Source organism: Oryctolagus cuniculus, chromosome 16 (genome assembly GCF_051225735.1).
Source record: "Oryctolagus cuniculus isolate XC-2025 breed Fujian yellow rabbit chromosome 16, ASM5122573v1, whole genome shotgun sequence".
Classification (NCBI taxonomy): Eukaryota; Metazoa; Chordata; class Mammalia; order Lagomorpha; family Leporidae; genus Oryctolagus; species Oryctolagus cuniculus.
The window spans coordinates 24,247,107-24,267,530 of NC_142882.1; the positions used below are offsets into that span (position 1 = coordinate 24,247,107).

General features: G+C 50.8%; 1 protein-coding gene across 1 annotated transcript; it reads left to right on the forward strand.

Moving 5' to 3' along the window:
* The first annotated feature begins 11,369 nt into the window (after nt 1-11,369).
* LOC103345689 (uncharacterized) lies at nt 11,370-19,830 on the forward strand. Its single transcript, XM_089315603.1, has 5 exons — nt 11,370-11,469; nt 14,187-15,012; nt 15,087-15,137; nt 16,631-16,776; nt 17,517-19,830. Exons 1-5 carry the CDS (start codon nt 11,370-11,372, stop codon nt 17,582-17,584), a joined length of 1,191 nt encoding a protein of 396 aa, XP_089171729.1. The 3' UTR covers nt 17,585-19,830.
* Nucleotides 19,831-20,424: the final 594 nt, after the last annotated feature.

Sequence of the window (20,424 nt, forward strand, 5' to 3'; positions counted from 1 at the left end):
TTTAAAGATTTATTTATTTATTCAAAAGTCAGAGTTACACACACAGAGAGGTCTTCCATCCAATGGTTCACTCCCCAGTTGGCCACAATGGCCAGAGCTGCACTGATCTGAAGCCAGGAGCCAGGAGCTTCTTCTGGTCTCCCACGTGGGTACAGGGGCCCAAGGACTTGGGCCATCTTCCACTGCTTTCCCAGGCCATAGCAGAGAGCTGGATTGGAAGTGAGCAGCCGGGACTTGAACCGGCACCCATATGAGATGCCGACACTTCAGGCCAGGTATTAACTCGCTGGGCCACAGTGCCGGCCCCTGGTGGATGTTCTATAAGCTGATACATCCCCAGATGCCCAGGAGAGCTGGTGCTTGGCCAGACTTAAACCAGGAACCAGGTGCTCTTTCCAGATCTCCCACATGCATGGTAGTAACCCAAGAACTTCAGTCATCGCCTGCTGCCTCCAAGGTGCACGTTAGCAAGAAGCTGGACGAGAAGTGAAGGAGTCAGCACTTGAACTTGGCTCTCCAATATGGGATGCAGGTGTTTCTAGTGGCTTCTGAATCATTGCTGCAAACACCCAACCTGGAAATCACAGCCTGAAGCTTTACTCAAGTACAATAAATAGAAAAATGAGAAAAATAAAGCCGCCTCCAACAGTCCCCTCCTAGCTCAAAATTCCCAGTAATGCTAGACTTTCTAGTCCTCCCTCACCTTCTCTGCAAAGTCATTGGGGAGGGGTAAAAATCGTCCTCAGGCTTGGTATCTGACAGCTCCCAAGGCACAAGCAAAGAATATGACCGACTATGCTCTCGGCGACAGAAAAAGTCCCTCTGACTTGCACGCATCTTCCCCAAGTTAGGAGCACAGTGTCACATTCTAGTTATCTGCACTTTCTGCCTTCTAAGGAGACTTCATACACTGGGTCATGGGCTCACAAGTCATTCTTGCTCCGGCCACCATTCAGCTGGAAAGGCAAGTGCCAGTTCCTTCTTGTGGTTTCTTACTTTTTGGCCAGAGAAAGGTCTGCCCCAAACTACACAAGCCCCTAAGAGATGAGGGCTCACCAGAGTCTGTCCCTGCAAGGCAATCAAGAGCAGGCAACGATGATCAAAGCCTTCAACTCTGTGCCCAACCCTTGCAGTATTAACTGTACCTAACATTTATAAAGGACTTAATTTGTACCAGACTCTAGTCATAGGACCTGGTCTACACATGAACTCATTTAGCTTTCTAACAACTCTAAAACTGAGTATCACTGTCCCTGCCTCTTTACCCTCAGGAAATTGAGCCACAGGTGCAGGGCCAGCGCTGTGGTGTAGTGGGTAAAGCCCCAGCCTGAAGCGCTGGCATCCCATGTGGACGCTGGTTCGAGTCCCCGCTGCTCCACTTCCGATCCAGCTCTCTGCTATGGCCTGGGAAAGCAGTAGAAGATGGACCAAGTCCTTGGGCCCCTGCACCCACATGAGAGACCTTGAGGAGGCTCCTGGCTCCTCCTGGCTTCGGATTGGTGCAGCTCCGGCTGTTGCAGCCATTTGGGGAGTGAACCAGGGGATGGAAGATTTCTCTCTCTGTCTCTGCCTCTGCTTCTCTGTAACTCTTTGAAATAAATAAATAAATCTAAGGAAGGAAGGAAGAGAAAGAAAGAACAGGTGCATCTCTGCTGTCTCACAGAGTGAGCACTTTTTTTTTTAAAGAATTTATTTATTTATTTGAAAATCAGAGTTACACAGAGAGAGAGAGAGGAGGAGAGGCAGAGAGAGAGCGAGAGAGAGAGAGCTAGTGAGTGAGAGATCTTATATCCTCTGGTTCACTCCCCAAATGACCATAATAGCTGGGGCTAGGCCAGGCTGAAGCCAGGAGCCAGGAGCTTCTTCCAGGTCTCCCATGCGGGTGCAGGGGCCCAAAGACTTGGGCCATCTTTTACTGCTTTCCCAGGCCATAGCAGAGAGCTGGATCAGAAATAGAGCAGCCAGGACTTGAACCATCACCCATATGGGATGCTGGCACTGCAGGCAGCGGCTTTACCCACTACGCCACAGTGCCGGCCCCTGAGCACTTTTTAAAAAAATAATTTATTTATTTATTTGCAAGGCAGAGCAATAAAGAGAGACATCTTCCATCCACTGGTTCACCCTCTAAAAGGCTGCAACTGCCAGTTCAGGGCCAGGTTGAAACTCGGGGCCAGAATTTCCGTCTGGGTCTCCCATGTGGTTGGCAGAGGCTGAAATACTTGAGCCATCTTCTGTTGCTTTACCAAGGCAATTACCAGGAAGCTGGATAGGAAGTGGGGCAGCTAGTGTTCGAACCAGCAGTCTGATAGGGGATACAGGTGTTCCAAGTGGTGACTCTACCTGCTGCATTAGACTGCCAGCCCCAAGTTAGCACTTCTCAATACAGAAGATCCACAAAGGGCTCTGAGTGTCCCAGGACAGGTGCTACAGCCCAAACAGCATCAGGAATAAACAGATACTAAGCCATCTTGCCCAGCCCATCAAGGAGTATGTTTGACAAACTTTTTTTTTTTTTTAATATCTTAACTACTAGGTCACAGGCAATGCATCAGAAACTGGGAATAAAATAAAATATGGGGCTGGCATTGTGTCATTGTGGCATCGTGGATAAAGCTGCTGCTGCGATTGGTGCCAGTTCGTATCTTGACTGCTCCACTTCCAATCCAGCTCCCTGCTAATGGCCTGGGGAAAACCGTGGCAGATGGCCCAAGTGTTTGGGCTCCTGCACCCATGTGGGAGACCCAGATGAAGCCCCTGGCTTCAACCTGGCTCAGCTGGGAAGTGAACCAATGGATAGATCTTTCTCTGTCTCTGTAACTCTGACTTTCAAAATAAATAATTAGATCTTTAACAAATGAATACAACACCGTTCCTAATTCAAGGAACCCACAGTGTGGCAAGAGTAACAAAGGCTTGGGTGGGCTAAAATAGATTATCTCTAAAGGCTTCCACCCTACAGAAACCTCCAATTACTCCAATTTCTTCAAGTGCATACCCAGCCTGACACCAATATACCCACAAGTGCTCAGAATAGTGTTGAGGGGTCTAGCACTGTGGTGCAGTGGGTTAAGCTGCTGCTTTGACATTGGCGTCTCATCAGGGTGCCAGTCTGGAGTCCTGGCTGTTCCCTCTTCCCATCCATCTCCTTGCTAAGATGCCTGGAAAAGCAGTGGAAGGTGGCCCACGTACTGGTCCCCAGGCAGCTATGTGGGAGATCTGGTTGGAGTTCCTGGCTCCTGGCTTCAGTTGACCCCAGTCCTGGCTGCTGAAGTCATTTGGTTAGTGAACCAGCGGATGGAAGACCTCTCTCTCTCTCTCTCTCCCTCCCTCCCTCCCTCCCTTCTCTCACTCTGCCCTTCAAATACATACATATTTTAAAAGAACAGTGTCTGGCACTTCAGGAACATATAGAATCATTCTTACTTTCCTTATCTCATGAATCTGAGCCCTAGGTCTCCCTCTGCTGGGGTTTTCTTCCTTCTCACCCACTCTGCAGCCACTTCACCTGCAGTTTAACTCTTATCTATGCTAATTCTCGCTGTGTGACAAGGGGAACTTTGCTTAGTGATCCTGTGGCTTGGTTTTCTCAATTCTAAATGGAGGCCGGCACCGTGGCTCACTAGGCTAATCCTCCACCTTGCGGCGCTGGCACACCGAGTTCTAGTCCCAGTCGGGGCGCCGGATTCTGTCCCGGTTGCCCCTCTTCCAGGCCAGCTCTCTGCTGTGGCCAGGGAGTGCTGTGGAGGATGGCCCAAGTGCCTGGGCCCTGCACCCCATGGGAGACCAGGAGAAGCACCTGGCTCTGGGCTTTGGATTAGCGCGATGTGCCGGCCACAGCGCGCCAACCGCGGTGGCCATTGGAGGGTGAACCAACGGCAAAGGAAGACCTTTCTCTCTGTCTCTCTCTCTCACTGTCCACTCTGCCTGTCAGGAAAAAATTCTAAATGGAGACACCTAATTCTCGTGTCATAAAGGTGTTATAAAGATAGAATGCATGGCCACCTTCAATGCACTCAGGACAGGGTCTGACACCGAGACGGCACTCAAGGCTGGGAGCTATCCTTATGAGGAGTGGCACAGTGTCTGCCTTCTCCTGCTCTCATTCCAACTGTAATAAAAAGACTGAATTGCAATGCATCTGCTCTGGTTCCTTTAGGGATCACTGGATGTCTCTAGGACTAATCAGCAGAACAGGTGCCCTGGGATATTGGAGGAGTAACCCTGGCACTTGCTCATCAAGGTCTTGATGAATGAAGCGGCTTCTTAAAGGTCTATTAAACAATCACACAAGGAAGTTTTACACCCAAGTAAAGCCTTTCCCAAATGCTTGCTCTCTCCAATCCTCCTGGCCCAGCTGTGTGACTTCTAAAGATCCCACCTAAGGCACAAGCCCTTCCAGATCTCATCTCATTACAGTGGCCCAGCACAGAGCCCAGCTATGCCTGCAGCCTAGGAAAGATCTCTAGGGCAGATTCTCTCTCCATCTGAGCTCTGCCTGTCATTCCTTGGGCCAAGGTGCTACAAACAGGAAACGCATCACAGACCCTGGACACAGAAAAACCAAGGTGCTGTGATTTCTATCGAGGAGAAAGTCAAAGGGTGTGTTCATCTCAAAAGGGCTGTGACATAATCAAATGTCAGCTGAGATGTCACAGATCTGCATGGAACGGGGTCTGCTCACTTGCATTCACAAAGTCTCCAAAAGGTGAGGAATTCTGCCCCAAACCACCTAGGGAAGAAATGCTGTCCTAGGGTCAGGGACAAACTCTCACTGGTAGCCCAGTGTCATGTAAGAACCACAGATACGAGGGCTCCCTCCAAGTCATGTACTCAGCTGCTGCAGACGCTATTTAGTCCCCTAATCTCCCTTCATTCTGGAGACATTCTGTGTGTGTCTGTGTCAGCACTCACATCCATACACATAGGGTGTATCTGTGGTGTGCATTTGGTTACTTCTAAGTTACAAAACACACCTGTGAAGCCAGCCTGTTAAGCTATTATCCATGGAGCCAGAGTGCCATTTTAAGTCCTGGTGGTTCTGCTTCGGGTCCGATTCCCTGCTCACGCACCTGGGAAGCTGTGGAAGACGGCCCCAGTACTTGGGTGCCTGCCACCCACGTGGGAGACGCAGCTGGACTTCCAGTCGTGTGGCTTTGGCATGGCCCAATCACAAGTTTTGTGCAGACGTTTGGGGGTTGAATCAGCAGATGCAAGATCTGTTTTTCTTTGTCTTTCCTGCTCTCTCTCTCTCTCTCTCTGCCTTTTGAATAACTACATCTCTAAAACAGTAACTGCGATAGCTTTTCCAACTCAGCAACCTTGTAAGGTATGGCAAGGATTATGCAACACCTCTCATTGTATATATGAGTGGCTGGGGCTCAGAAAGACAAAGCGATTTACCCAGAGTCACCAGTGAGTACTTGACAAGCCCAGAATTTCTTTCTTTTTTAAAATTATTTATTTATATATTTGAGAGGCAGAGTTACAGGGAGAGGGAGAGACAAAGATCTTCCTTCCGCTGGTTCACTCCAAACATGGCTGCAAGGGTAGGAGCTGGGCCAATCTGAAGCCAGGAGCCAGGACCTTCTTCTGGGTCTCCCATGTGGGCGCAGGGACTCAAGCACTTGGGGCATCCTCTGCTGCATTCCCAGGGAGCTGGATCAGAAGTGGAGCAGCCGGGACTCAAACCAGCACCCATATGGGATGCTGCCTCCCCAAGTGCAGGTTTAGCCTACTATGCCACAGAGCTGAACCCAAGCCGTGTCCCTGAAGTGTTCCCCTCTTGCTAGGCACCACTTCCCACATGTCCATGACGTAGCAGGTGTTCAGCCCAGTGATTAATCCACGGAGAATCCTTCACACCATATCAAAGAGGGTGGAGCCAGCACACGACTCTCAGCAGAGCTCAGCAGTGTCAACAGAGACCTGGGGCTCGTGTATTCTCACGCCAAAAACCTCTTGGGCCAGGCACTACATGAGGTGACACACTGGACAGAGTCACACAAGGAGACGGACAGGCACCCATGGGAGAGATCCAATGAAGCAACTAATTACAATGAAATGAGATAAGTGTTTTCCAAGAAGGCAGGAAGTTAGTCTGGGGGGAAAAAAGTCCACCCCAAAGTCTAGACGCAAGGTTGATGAAGGCAGCCCCTAGTGCACATGTATCTAGCCAACAGAACTTCACCCTGAGCCGTTTCTGTGGTTCCTCTAACTTTCCACCAGAGGGCACTGTCTCCAGAAAGGTGAAAGCTTGGAGCAGAAGGCCAAGCAACTTATGCTTGGGACCAATACTCAGAACTACTTCTAATCCTCCAACCCTTATTTCTCTACAGATGAGCATTTGAAAACCTAAGGACTGGCAAAGAGAAAGAAACAGCTGGCAAACTGTTTCCCCCCTCCTCCACCCTCTCCTGGCAGTATAATGGTAGCCCAAGCCACAGCAAAGTGTGCCCGGCCTCCCTCACATCTGGCTAAGCCCCCCGAGACCCTCCACGGGGCCACCTTCTAATTACAGTATGGCACCAAGAAGAGGAGGTGGAGCAAGCACTCAGCTGGTCAGCAGTACAGGAAGACACCAGATCTGCATGTGGAGAATCAATGGCCACAAGGGGGCGACACTAGGCAGTTGGCCAGATCCTCCCCAGGACGGGAGGCTGGGTGGGCAAGACACTGCTGGGAGCAGGTTCTTCATTCTCACCCTTCCCACCACCTTGGTGGAATGGCATCTTCTTCCTCTCCACTCTCCTTGTCCTAACTCGCATTCCTAAGGGGTTAAACTCATGCAAAGCCTGCCCTCTCACGCTGTCCCCCCAGATGAGTGGCCCAGAAGCCACAGCAGCCATTGCATCCCTGCAGAAGGGCACTGGGCAGCACTCCCACGATGCTCTGCAGGAGGATGAGTGCGGGCCCTGGGAATCTGATTACACAGGACGATCCCCACACTCCCAGCCCCCGTCTGCACCACCACCACCACACATGACCTGAAGCCGGCAGTGCCGACATCACAGGATGACGCCTGCCCTGATGCTCAAGCCCTTCCTGTCTGTCTTTTGCTGTGGCCATTTCTTCTACACACCCACACATCCTAGCTACTCACTTAGACCACTGGGTTCCAAGGAACTTGGAACTCTTTTGACTACCATGCAAAAATCATTAGGAAGAGTGCTCTCCACACAGGAGCCCAGGAAAGGAAAAACTACGAGATGGCAGAGTCAGAGACCTCAGCTGGGAGTGCCAGGCTGGAACAATGGTTTCCGGTGCCTTCTTTTTCCCTTTTCTTCAATGCTCTCGGCACTACACACCTGACCTGCCCCCTGTGAAAGTCAAGGCAGAGCAATGCACCTCCTGTGGAGAGCTTTGCCATGAATCCTGGGCTCTATACAGCTTCAGCTGGTGGCTGAGTGAGCACTCCAGGTCCTGAGATCCAGCATGTTTCTCTGTAGGGCAACACAGAGAACTGAACATGAGCTTTAGAAAAAAGACAGGACCCTTCGTGCACCTTAGTAACCTCAGCAGGGCAATGCCCTCCTAGACAGAACGTGTATTTCCTGAGCGTCTCCTCCAGGCCAGCTGTGATGATCACGAGACCATCCATCATCGGAAAGCGACTCCGGGTTAACAGTTCCTTAAGAGAGACTGTCGCTGGCGCCGTGGCTCACTAGGCTAATCCTCCGCCTTGCGGCACCGGCGCACCGGTTCTAGTCCCGGTCGGGGTGCCAGATTCTGTCCCGGTTGCCTCTCTTCCAGGCCAGCTCTCTGCTGTGGCCAGGGAGTGCAGTGGAGGATGGCCCAAGTGCTTGGGCCCTGCACCCCATGGGAGACCAGGAGAAGCACCTGGCTCCTGCCTTCGGATCAGCGTGGTGCGCCAGCCGCAGCGGCCATTGGAGGGTGAACCAACGGCAAAGGAAGACCTTTCTCTCTGTCTCTCTCTCTCACTCTCCACTCTGCCTGTAAAAAAAAAAAAAAAAAAAAAAAAGAGAGAGAGAGAGAGAGACCGTCTCTGGTGCCGGGTCCCAGAACCATGTCACACCCAGTGGAACATTCTGGAGCAGGGCTGGCTGCAGGATGGGTGCTGCAGAGATTCACATTCAGCTTCAAGCCCTGGCAGGGGGCAACTTTATCCTCATTACTCATGAGCAATCCTTGACAGATCTGGAGTTCTTATTTATTAATTTGAAAGGCAGAGACACACACAGAGAAAAGAGACAGGTCTTTCCATCCACTGGTTCACTCCCCAGATGGCAGCAATGGCAGGGGCTGGGCCGACCCAAAGCCAGGAGCCAGGAGCTTCATCCGGGTCTCCCACGTGGGTGCAGGGGCCCAAGCACTTGGGTCATCTTCCACTGCTTTCCCTGGTGCGTTAGCAGCAAGCTGGATCAGAAGTGGAGCAGCCGGGACTTGAATTGCATCCATATGGGATGCCGGCGCTGCAGATGGTGGCTTAACCTGCTACACCACAGCACTCGCCCACCTCAAATAAAATTTTAAGATCTTTAAAAAATGGAAAGAGAGGGGCCGGTGCTGTGGTATAGCAGGTAAAGCCGCCGCCTTCAGTCAGAATCCCATATGGGTGCTGGTTCGAGTCCCCATAAAATAAATAATTTAAAAACATGGAAAGGGGGAGAAGACCCACAGCAAGGCTGGCAGTTGTGCTGTCCCCCAGCAGCCTTCCGCCTTAAATGGGAAGTCTCCAGCTTAGAGACACGGACTTGAACACACCACACTCACCACGTGCAGAAGAACCAAAGATGAGAAATTTACAAGGCAGGTTGATTTGACGATGACTCATTGAAGAAGTGCCCCAGGTCAAATTCAAGGTACACTGGGCTTAGGCAGCTGCCTTTCAGCACAGCGAAGTTTCACAGTGTCTCGTTCAAGGAGACAGCCTGATGGCGCAAGGAGCTGCAGTGTCCCTGTGATTGTTCCCATCATCATAAAGAGAAGAGAACAAAGGGGCCGGCGCTGTGGCATAGAAGGGTAAGTCTCCGCCTGCTGCATCGACATCCCATATAGGTGCCTGCAGGAGTCCCGGCTGTTCCGCTTCCAATCCAGCTGCCTGCTAATGCGCTTGGGGAAGCAGCAGCTGGTGGCCCAAGTGCTTGTGGGGGGGGCAAACTCAGGGCAGACACATACTTAAAAAGTAGGAAATCACAAGTGGCAAAAGTGCCCGCCACCCCACCTTGCAGATGGAACAGAGAGGCGTAGGTGTAGGAACCACCGGTTTGAACGGCATATGCACATCCCAGTCTACACAGACAGATACACACACTGTGGGCTCATAGCTGCTGACAAGGGCATCACAGTCCTTGTCATGGATGTCATAGCCCACAGTCATGGATGTCAAAACCATCAGGGCTGAGGATGCCAAAGCGTTGGGAAAGAAGGACAAGTTATCCATTTTAAAGGTGCTGAGAGGCCTCTTGAATCAAAAGCATTGAATATTCCCGGGGAGTCATTCCCTTTGCAGATAAACAGAAATGGTAATGAGAAAGAGAATGGAGGGGCAGAAAAAAAAGGGGGGAACCTCAAGTGGCTGAGCCGCCATCTTTCTGGCTTCCAGATGTTCAGGTGAGAAACATCACAGGCCTTAGGAGCCAGTGGGCAGTAGCAGCACAGCACTGTCACTCAGGAAAACCCACAGACAGCGTCTGGGATCTACACACAGCTGGCTTTGGTCTGCACACATTCCAGGTGAAGCATGCCTTAGCCAAGCAAAGAGGCAAATTCTCAAACCTTCCAATACAGTATTTCTGAAGAAAGTGGGTTTTACGAGGCCCAAGTCGCCCAGGAGAACAGGTGGGGGTCTCTGTGCTGGGCCTGATATTCAGAGCCCAGTTTCCAGCTGTGTGGTTCCCTGACCCATGAATCCTCTCTTCATCTCCCCAGACAAGGTCCAGACACGGAGGAATCCCCACATCACGCTCGTCTGCACAGGGAACATCTGTACATGGGAGTTGGCACCAATTGTACCCATGGACACCTCATACATACTGGCACAGACATCAACACACATCTTCCCGTGTCATCTAAGACACCCGTTTTCAGAAATAGCTCATACGTGAGCCAACAAATGCATTACTTTTCATGCACAGCCCTCTCTCATCACACAGGATTCCTATTCCTCTTCTTCTGAGAAAGAACAAAGCCCTTTCAATGCAATGCCTGGCATCTCTGACAATAGTTTAACGCGGGGGCTGGCGCTGTGGCATAGCAGGTAAAGCCACCACCTGCAGTGCCAGCAGCCATCCCATATGGGCGCCGGTTCGAATCCTGGCTGTTCCACTTCCAATCCAGCTCTCTGCTATCACCTGGGAAAGCAGTAGAAGATGGCCCAAGTGCTTGGGACCCTGCACCCACGTGGGAGACCCGGAAGAAGCTCCTGGCTCCTGGCTTTGGATCGGTGCAGCTCTGGCCATTGTGGCCATTTGGGGAGTGAACCAGCAATGGAAGACCTCTCTCTGCCTCTCCTTCTCTCTCTGTGTAACTCTGACTTTCAAATAAATAAATAAATCTTTAAAAAAAATTAAGTGTATGGTGTCTTAGGCCTGTGTTCTCCACAAGTGTCTGTCTTCCAGAGGTTTAGTAATTGTACTTACTCATTCCCTTGAACACATTTGTAAATTGCCTTTGGGTTTGCCATGAACATTTTGCAGGGCCAAGGAGACATTTGCATATTTATGACCTCATTCACAGGCCACATAAAATCATCAAATTAAAAAGTCATTGCTCAGGACTGCTGTTGTGGTGTGGTGGGTTCAGCTGCCACCTGCAATGCCAGCATCCAATATGAGCACTGGTTCGAGTCCTGGCTGCTCCCCTTCCAATCCATCTCCCTGGTAATGTGCTTGGGAAAGCAGCAGGAAATGGACCAGGTCCTTGGGCCCCTGAACCCATGAGGGAGCTTCTTCTGGGTCTTCTGGCTCCTGGCTCCAGCCTGGCCCAGCTCTGGCCATTGCGGCCATTTGGGGAGTGAACCAGCAGATGGAAGACCTCTCTCTCTCTCTCTCTCTCTCTCTCTCTCTGTCTCTTTCTCTCTGTAAATCTTTCAAATAAATAAATCCTTAAAAATAAAAAAAAGGCCTGGTCTTCAACACAGAGCCCAAAATAAGAAACCTCAGTGGCCCTCTTAACTGAAACAATATGGATTGTAATACAATTAGCCGAGTGCAGCACTGGAGTGACTGCACGGGTGGGGCGAAGGGCACGGCCACTCTCCTGCCACAGCTTAGCCATGCGCGGCATGAAATAGCTCCACTTATCATCGCCCCAAGCAACCAGACTTGCATTCACTTCACTTCACGTCTTCACTTTGCAAAGGGATTAGTGGCAGGTAATAACAGTGATACCTGCGACAGGAAGATAGAATGGAAAAGCAGCCACATACATCGTCGGAGGCGGTCCACGCACAGGGCTACCGCACACCCTCCCCGCTGCTCCTGCTAAGAGAAAGGGTGCAGCTGCCAGGTATGCAGACGGGGACCCCCTCCCTCGGATCCCCCCACCCGCAGCAGGCACATCCTTGTCTGATCCTCGCTACCCCGCCGATGGCCATCCCAAGACCGGCACGGGATCCACCTGGAAGCCCCAATCGAAGTGCGTCCTGGCCACCAAGCCACAATGGGAACCGGGGAGCTTCTTAAAAGTTGGGACCACCGGCATCCCGCTGCTTTCCTTCGCTGTCCTCTCGCCTCCTCCGCTTGTCCAGGTCCCCTCGCCTTGTATCCGCTAAGCGAAACGCATCAAGGAAAGGCTGAGCGAGGTGGTTCAGAGGGGGACGCGCCGGTCGCGGCGAGACTGGGAGGCGGCGCTTGCAGACGCGAAAGCCGGGGTCTCAGCTCCTGCCCCTTGCTTGGCGGGAGCCATCCAGCTCGCTGCGCAGCGCACCCCGAGAGCGAGCCGGGTCCCCCAGCCCAGCCCTCTCCCACAGGGACGCGCACCCACGCCCCTCTCAAGTCTCTGTACTTGCGGTGGAAATCCATCCCACCCCAGGACTGCCCGGAGCCAGGTGGAACGTTTGGGGCCGGACAAGTCCTTGGCACGTGGCACCTGTGGCTGCAGAGGCGGCGGAAGCGGAAGGAGAAGCAGAGGTGGGGGCGGCCGGCCGGGTTGTCTGCTCGCGCACTGCCCTGGGCTTGCAGGTGCAGAGCTGCCTCTTCTCAAAGAACCTCTTGCGGTCCCGGGCGCCTGCCGCCAAACTCTTGGGCGCGCGCGCGCACACACAAACACCCACACACACACACAGGCACTGGGAGCCAGGGATAGACCAGGTCACCTAGGGCCTCTGGGAAGTGGAGTCCAGACCCAGCAGGGTCCTAGAGAACAGACCTGCTGCCCCTCCCTGAGGGGCTTGGCAGACTCAGCAGGTGGAGGTAGAATGGAAACTGAACGCATGTGCTTTTGCTAACACCCCTCTTCCCCCTCCCAAATCTCGAAGGTTTGGTTGCTGTTCTTCTTCCTGAGTTGAATCAGAATCTTGAAATAGCAACACACCCGCTGCTGCTAACCGGCAGCATCACCAAATCCTGGCATCTTCATAAACTCTGCCGTCTTCCAGAAATATCTTACCTGCTGCTTTGTGCCTGGAAAGACTCTCCCGGTCTTAACCTCTAAGAAACAAATGAGTGTGAATACGATGGAACTTCTACAAGGGGTGCAGTGGGCGTGGCTGAGCCTCCAGATTGAAGAGTGAAAATTTCCTTAGTGTTTTCTGAAGTTTCTAGTTCTCTTCAAATTAGTTGACATCACTTAATGCTTTCCCAGGACATCAGCAGAGAGCTGGATTGGAAGAGGAGCAGCCGGGACTCGAACCGGCACCCATATGGCATGCTGGAGCTGCAGGCAGAGGCTTAACCTACTGTGCCACAGCACAGGCCCCCTTTGATGGACTTTTAATGGAGAGAAGGTGACCCTCCACAGAGTGTATAAACTGCTACATTCATTACCCTTCCATCACTGTATTCTTTTTTTTTTTTTTTAAATGACAATGACCCAAATGCCTACTTCACAGTGAATATTCACAGCAAAACACTTTTGGTCTGCTTTTAGGTTCTTTTGCTTTTGGGATTTGTTTATTTATTTGAAAGGCTGAGTTAGAGAGAGGTAGAGATACAGAGAGAGGCAGATACATAGACAGAGGCTGGGAGCCAGGAGTTTCTTCCTGGTTTCCCACGCAGGTGCAGGGACCCAAGCACGTGGGCCATCTTCCACTGCTTTCCCAGGTGCATTAGCAGGGAACTGGATCAGAAGTGGAGCACCTGGGGCTTGAACCAGCATCCGAGGCAGTGGCTTAACTTCTTGTGTCACAATGCTGCACCCCCATGCTTTTAGAATCTTAAGGAATTAAATAGTCTTTCAAGATATTTAATGTATTGAAACATGTTTAACGTGTTGTTGGCAGTTCACAAATGTTGCCTAAACTGGGTAGCAAAAGAAAATGTAAAACAAAAAACAAAAACAAAAACAAAACAAACCACAAAACAAATTTCAACAAGCAAAGCAAACTTGCCAAGGACTAGCTGCGTTTACGTTCATTCAGCCGCATGGATGTGAATTTTGTTTCTTTCCCTTCATAAGGCTGGGGCACTGTGGGTATCAGGGACTTCAAGCTAAGTCTGGGCATGGTGCAATGTGCCTCCTCTTGGCTCCATCAACCATCCCAACATGGAGGCTCCAGCTACTCTGAGGAGAGGGATCACATGTTTGGGTTCTGAATTCAATTGAGACCTAAAACCTAAAATAAGTGTTCATAACTTACATAGAAAAAGTGTAGGCATGCCACACATGTTGGGGGACGAATGATGAAATGGACAGCTGTGAGGACAGACGTCACTTACCTCAGTGCCAGCAGAGTGGAGATGCACCTGCCTATCCCACCATTCTTGTAGGTAGACCTGGTGATGATACCTGGACAGGAACCCTGTTTGCTCAGTGAGTCACCATATACTCAGAGTCCCTCTGCCAAGGGATTCAGTGGTGAATAAGACCAGATGTCTCTCCTCAAAGAGAGAGGGTGGAGGAAGAATAGAAAAATAGTTAAATAAGTAAATCTGTATAGTTCAAGAAAAGAAGCAGAGCAGCAGCCCAGCCTTGAGATTGGGGAGGGGCAGGAGAGGAGGGATGTAAACAAAGGCAAACTCCCTTAGTTTCCATTCCATTGCTCCCAAACTCCTTCAAACCCTTAGGGAGCACCGGCCAGCTCGCTAGGCTTGTGCTGGGTCTGGACTCCATTTCCCAGAGTTCCTCGGCGCCTAGTGCGTGGGTGCACGTCGGAGCGCGCCTGCGCGCTGGTGGCTCCGCGTCCCGGGGCAGCGGAAGTTCGCGCAGTGTTCAGAGCCGGGGCTATTGCTCCACACGTGCTTGCGGCGGTCTTTTGCTGTACACCTTCCATTCCAGGCAGTTTGCGAGCGCAACACCCGGCCGGCCCCGCTGCTTCTCCTTCCGCTGCTGTCGCTGGGTCCGAGGCCACCCCCACGCGCCGGGGACTTTGCCTGCCCCTCACGCTCCGCCTTGCTGCACCTGCGTGTCCTGGAGCGCGCCGCCGGGCTCCCCGCCAATTCCCCCGGCAAGTGCGGAGACCAGGGAGGGGCGTGGACGCGGGTGCGAGGGCGGCTGGCGGCTCGGGGACCCGGCTCTGGGTGCGCTGCCCAGCGAGCCGGCGCCCCGATCCGGGCTGTGGCGGCTCCGACCGCAGCCTTCCAGCCTCCCGGCGCCCCGCGGGCCCCGTGCGCTGCTTCCCTCCAACTTTCCGTCATGCATTTTGTTCTGGGGGAGCCTGGCAGGCGAGAGGACGGCGGAGGAAGGCAGCGGGACTCCCCTCGTCCATATTTTCATCGAGCCCCGGTCCCACTTTGGCTTCGTGGAGAGAATGCCCTCTGGCCGGGCTTCCTGGTCAACCCTGCGGCGGTTCCCGCGGCAGAGCGGGGCTGGTGGCCCCCAGCAAGGAGCCCGGGGCGGCGGGCAGATGGCTCAGCCTCGCTGCCCCCACTCCGCACGCGCACAGCCCGCAAGGTGGGGTTCCCACGGGCACTCGGGGCGGCTGGGGCTCCGCGGGCTCCGCTGACTTTCCCCCCTGTTCTTCACAGCCCCCGCAGTGCCACTCCCCGCTGGTTGTCCTACAGCCCCTGCAGCTGGAAGTAAGGGGGTCGCCGAGTTTTCTTATTTTCTGTTCGGTGCCAAAGCCCAAGACATTTTTAGCATTGGGGGCGCATTAACATCAGATTTGCACAAGGACTGTGGTCTGCGGAAGCCTCTGGACAAGTTGTTGGCGTGACATGTAGATGTAGCAGGAGACTGATGGAGGGGCGGGATAGCGAGGCTCTTAACAGGAAAACAGCTTCATTCATTCATTGATGGGTGGATGCTCGGCAGACCCAGAGGGGACTTTCTCCAGAATCTGGGCTCTACAAACAACTCTAAAGTTTGGCCTTCGTTTATGTTTCTTCAGTACATTTGGTTACATATTGACTGGATAGTGGCCAGCTGTAGGACTGCTCATACAGCCATTACAGCTGCCGGCATCAGATTAACTTCCGCTGACTAGTTGTGTTAATTGCATAGGCGGTGGTTCTCAGAAAGCCCTGGCTGCCCTACCGTTTCTGCCTTTAGCCGCTTTTTTTTTCTACCTAAGGGGAGAGAATGTCCCTGCCATCATGAAGAGGTAAGAAAGAGGGAAAAGAGAAAAGTGCCTGGCTCATCCCACAGACACTTACATCGGATAAGCTATTGCTGACTGATTTTCTTTCTCTCTCTTCCTTTTTTTTTTTTTTTTTTAATTTATTTATTCACTTGAAAGGCAGAGTTGCAGAGAGAACGAGCAAACTCTTCATCCACTGGTTCACTCTGCAAATGGCCGCAGCAGCTGGAGCTGCGCCGATCCGGAGCCAGGAGCTTCTTCCCTGTCTCCCACTTAGGTGCAGGGGCCTAAACACTTGGGCCATCTTCTACTGCTTTCCCAGGCCATAGCAGAGAGCTGGATCAGAAGTGCAGCAGCCGGGACTGGAACCAGTGCCCATGTGGGGTGCCGGCACTGCAGATGGGGGCTTTACCTGCTGTGCCACAGCGCCCGCCCCACTGACTGATTTTTGGTATAGCAAAGTTTTCACCTGAATAAGCAGGTTTGAGTGATTCACATGTTCTGTTAGAGTGCTTGGTGCTGTCACCAGATGGCTAATGAAAAGATTTATTTATTTCAGAGACAAAGGTAACAGAGAGAGAGAGAGAGAGAGGTCTTCCATCTGCTTGTTCACTCCCCAAATGGCCACAACGGCTGGAGTTGGGCCTCTCTGAAGCCAGGAGCTTCTTCCACGTCTCCCACGTGGGAGCAGGGCCCCAAGCACTTGGGCCATCTTCCACTGCTTTCCCAGGCCATAGCAGAGAGCTGGAATGGAAGTGGAACAGCCAGGATTTGAACCGGCACCCATAGTGGATGCCAGCACCACAGGTGGAAGCTTAGCCCACTACGCTGCAGCGCCAGCCCCTACCAGATGACTGATTTTTGAAGCTCAGTGAACAGGGTAAAGCCATCAGGGAGTCAAAATAGAAAGGTGCTCCTGGATTGGGGCGTGCTGTGGTGGCAGCGTGCCGCCGCCTCTCCGCCCTGGTGCGTTGTTTTTGTTCTTTTCTGCAGTGTGTTTCCCACGGCAGTGCTCGTGTCCTGCTACTGTGTGAAGAGCTGCCTAGAGACAGCCGTCGGCCCACCTGCTGAAGAAGCGTATTGCATGGATGTTCATCTGACTGGGAGACGGCCGAGAATAGGATGTGTCAACTTGGCAGGTCATTCCCTGTGCTCCTGGACTTGCTAGGCAAGTCATGTAACATCTGGGAGAGAGAATTGTTTTTTTTTTTAAAAAAAAATGAGGTACATAATCTGGTCATTCAACATTGATGTCTCCAAGATGTCAAATGAGGAAGCCGTCTGATGATGTCCATTCATCTCCCCATTAGTAACAGTCATTTTTTTAAAGATTTATTTTATTTATTTATTTGAAAGGCAGAGTTATAAAGAGAGAGGGAGAGACAGAGAGAGAGATCTTGTATCTGCTGGTTCACTCTCCAGATGGCCACAACGGCCAGGTCTGGGCCATGATGAAGCCAGGAGCTTCATCTGGGTCTACCACATGGGTTCAGGGCCCCCAGGATATGGGCCATCTTCCACTGTTTCCCAGGTGCATTAACAGGGAGCTGGATAGGAAGTGGAGCAGCCAGGACTCGAACTGGTACCCACATGGGATGCTGGCATTGCAGGCGGCGTCTTACCCCATCACACCACAACGCCAGCCCCATGGGTTTCACCTAGAATGGGTCTAGACCAGAGCCAGCTATGTGTGGATCCCAGGAAGTTGTGGGTTGATGTTTTCTGAATGGGAATCCCCTGTTACTGCTGCCCACTGGATCCTGAAGCCTGTGGTGTCTGTAAGCCAGAAACATGGAGGCCCAACCACTCGGGACTTCCCTTCTCTCTGTGGCTTTCTTCCCCGTCTCTCATTCTCTGCTGTTTCTGCTGGTCTGCACAGGCGGCCTTCACCCTTGTGATGCAAGACACCTCTTGGCCTCTCCACCTGGGAAGACTGCATCTGTGTGACCCTGTCCACTGGCAGAGCCTCTGATGGACTTGACACCGGGCACCTTCAACACGGACAACTTGTCCTACTTTCCCAACGCTCTAGCATTCCCAGCCTGGATGGTTTTGGCGCCCCTGGCTGAGGTCAGCCGGGACACTTCCAGGCCTTGTGAGCAGGCATGAGCCTTTGGTGAATCAGTCTTTGTAGACAACCACGCGTGTGTTCCATCCACTGGTGCTTCCTCTGCCTTTGCCTCTAGGTCCATCAGTGAGGTGGAGTTCCCAGGCACTTTTGCCGATGGGGATTTCCCCCTTTCCTGACTATATCTTTGCCTTCAGTTTGCTTCCCCAAGTCTAGATGGCACTGCAGTCAGCATGGTAGGGGGTTGCCACCCCTTTTCTTCCACTAAGGACCGGACAAGCTGTCAGTCAACTTTTATGCCAGAGCTGCTGTGAGCAAGTCCCCCCGTTTGCTCTTCTAGGGATATGGCTTGGGGTCACAAGTACAATCTAACTCCTCTGTTCAGCTACGTTGGTGAGCCCCAGATACTCTTATATAAAATGGGAAGTGGCAAATGATCCTTGCCATACCTTACAGGGCTACTGAGTTGGAAAACAGTATACAGATTTAAAAAAAATAGATATTTTTTAATTTGAAAGGCAGGCTTATAGAGAGGGAGAGACAGAAAGATCTTCCATCAGCTGGTTCAATCCCCAAATGGCCACAATAGTCAGGGCTGGGCTGGGTTGCAGCCAGGAGTCAGGAACTCCAGCTGGGTCTCCTGCATGGGTGGCAGAGGTCCAGGTAATTGACCCACTTCCAGTGCCTTCCCAGGCACATTAACAGGGAGCTGGATCAGAAGTAGGGCATCTGGGACTTGAAGTGTGTTTTGTAATCTACAAGTAACCAAAAAGCAGCTGCACATATACACTAAGTGTTTGGATATGAATATATACACACACAGATATGCTTGTCTAAAGAACAAAGTGGGGCTGGTGCTGTGTCTCAGCGGGTTAGTGCTCTGGCCTGGGGTGCCGGCATCCCATATGGGTGCCAGTTCAAGACCCGGCTGTTCACTTCTGATCCAGCTCTCTACTGATGGCCTGAGAAAGCAGTAGAAGATGGCCCAAGTGCCTGGGCCCCTGCACCCACGTGGGAGACCTGGAGAAAGCTCCTGGCTTTGGATCAGCACAGCTCTGGCTTTTGCAGCCAGTTGTGGAGTGAACCAGCGGTTAGAAGACCTCTCTCTCTGTCTCAACCTCTCTCTGTAACTCTTTCAAATAAATCTTTAAAAAAAAAAAAAAAAAGAAAAGAAAAAAGAACAAAGCAGTACTTGGGGACTAAAATAGCTTCTGAAACACCTGAGTGTAAATGTGCAGGGAGGCCTCTTTTTTTTTTTTTTTTTAAGATTTATTTATTTTACTTGAAAGAGTTACACAGAGAGAGAGAAGGAGAGGCAAAGAGAGAGAAGTCTTCCATCCAGCGGTTCTCTCCCCAGTTGGCCGCAACGGCCAGAGCTGGGCCAATCCGAAGCCAGGAGCTTCTTCTGGGTCTCCCACGTGGGTGCAGGGGCCCAAGGACTTGGGCCATCTTCTACTGCTTTCCCAGGCCATAGCAGAGAGCTGGATTGGAAGTGGAGCAGTCAGGACTCGAATTGGTGTTCATGTGGGATGTGGGTGCTGCAGACGGCAGCTTAACCCGCTGCACTATAGCACCGGCCCCAATGGTAAATATTTTTAAATAATTCAAAAAATGCTGGGTTATAAGTTGTGGATCAATTCAAATATAGTATGAAGTGTTTATAGACTAGATAGATTAACCATTTGACCATTTATTCATGATTGTTAATGTGTTATTTGCTAACATTTTAAATGATCTAATTTATTCTATCTAGTTTTAACTAGCATATCTGTGATTATACATTATTAAATATGTATTATTCCTATTTTTATATTTATGCTGTGATACTTATACTGATTACTGCTGGTATATGTGTATTTCTCCTTGCAGTAGTATGTGTTTGTGACTCATGTAATTTGCTACCCTGTTTAGGTGCATACCTATTAAGAATTACCAGGTATTTGGAGAACTGCTTGAATCACTACATCCCATGTAATTTCCCTTAAAGTCTAAGCCTGAAATGGATATAGCTAGTCCAGATTTATTTGGATTAGTGTTATTATGGTATATAACTTTTCATCCCTTCAAAATGCCTATCTACCTTTTTAAGTTTGTCTTTTATTAAATTTTTTGTTAAATTGACAAAATTGGACATATTTGCCATATTAAAATGATGTTTGAAAGTAAGTATACATTGTGGAATGGCTACATTCAGATAATCATAGTCACTACATCACATCCCTATCACTGATTATGATAAGAATACTAAGAATATAATCACAATATTTTCCATAGAATACATTTTTAATAATTATTGTCACCATGTTGTACAATGGGTCCTTAAACATATTCTTCCTAGGTGACTGAGGTTTGTTAACCTTTGATCAACATTTGATGACTATACATTTAAAATGGGTTGCTCATTAGCTGTTGAGTAATACTACTTTTGATCAATGTCTAAGAAATTTATTTCAATCTCATTCTTTTCCTTAAGGCCTAGCAGTCAATTGAAATCCTTCAGTTTCATTAAGATTTTATATTTTAAGTAGTTCAATCAAGAAAAGTGGGTTGGAATAGTTTGCTGTTTGTAAGAGTAAGAAGTAAATATTCTACCTACTTCATCTAATCTTGGGCTAATAGATAGTTAACCCCTCATAGTGCTCCTGGATAGCATAACAAAGATGTGGAGCCACCTACTAATCTGTTCAACACATGTTTCAGGCCCCCAAATGATAGCAAT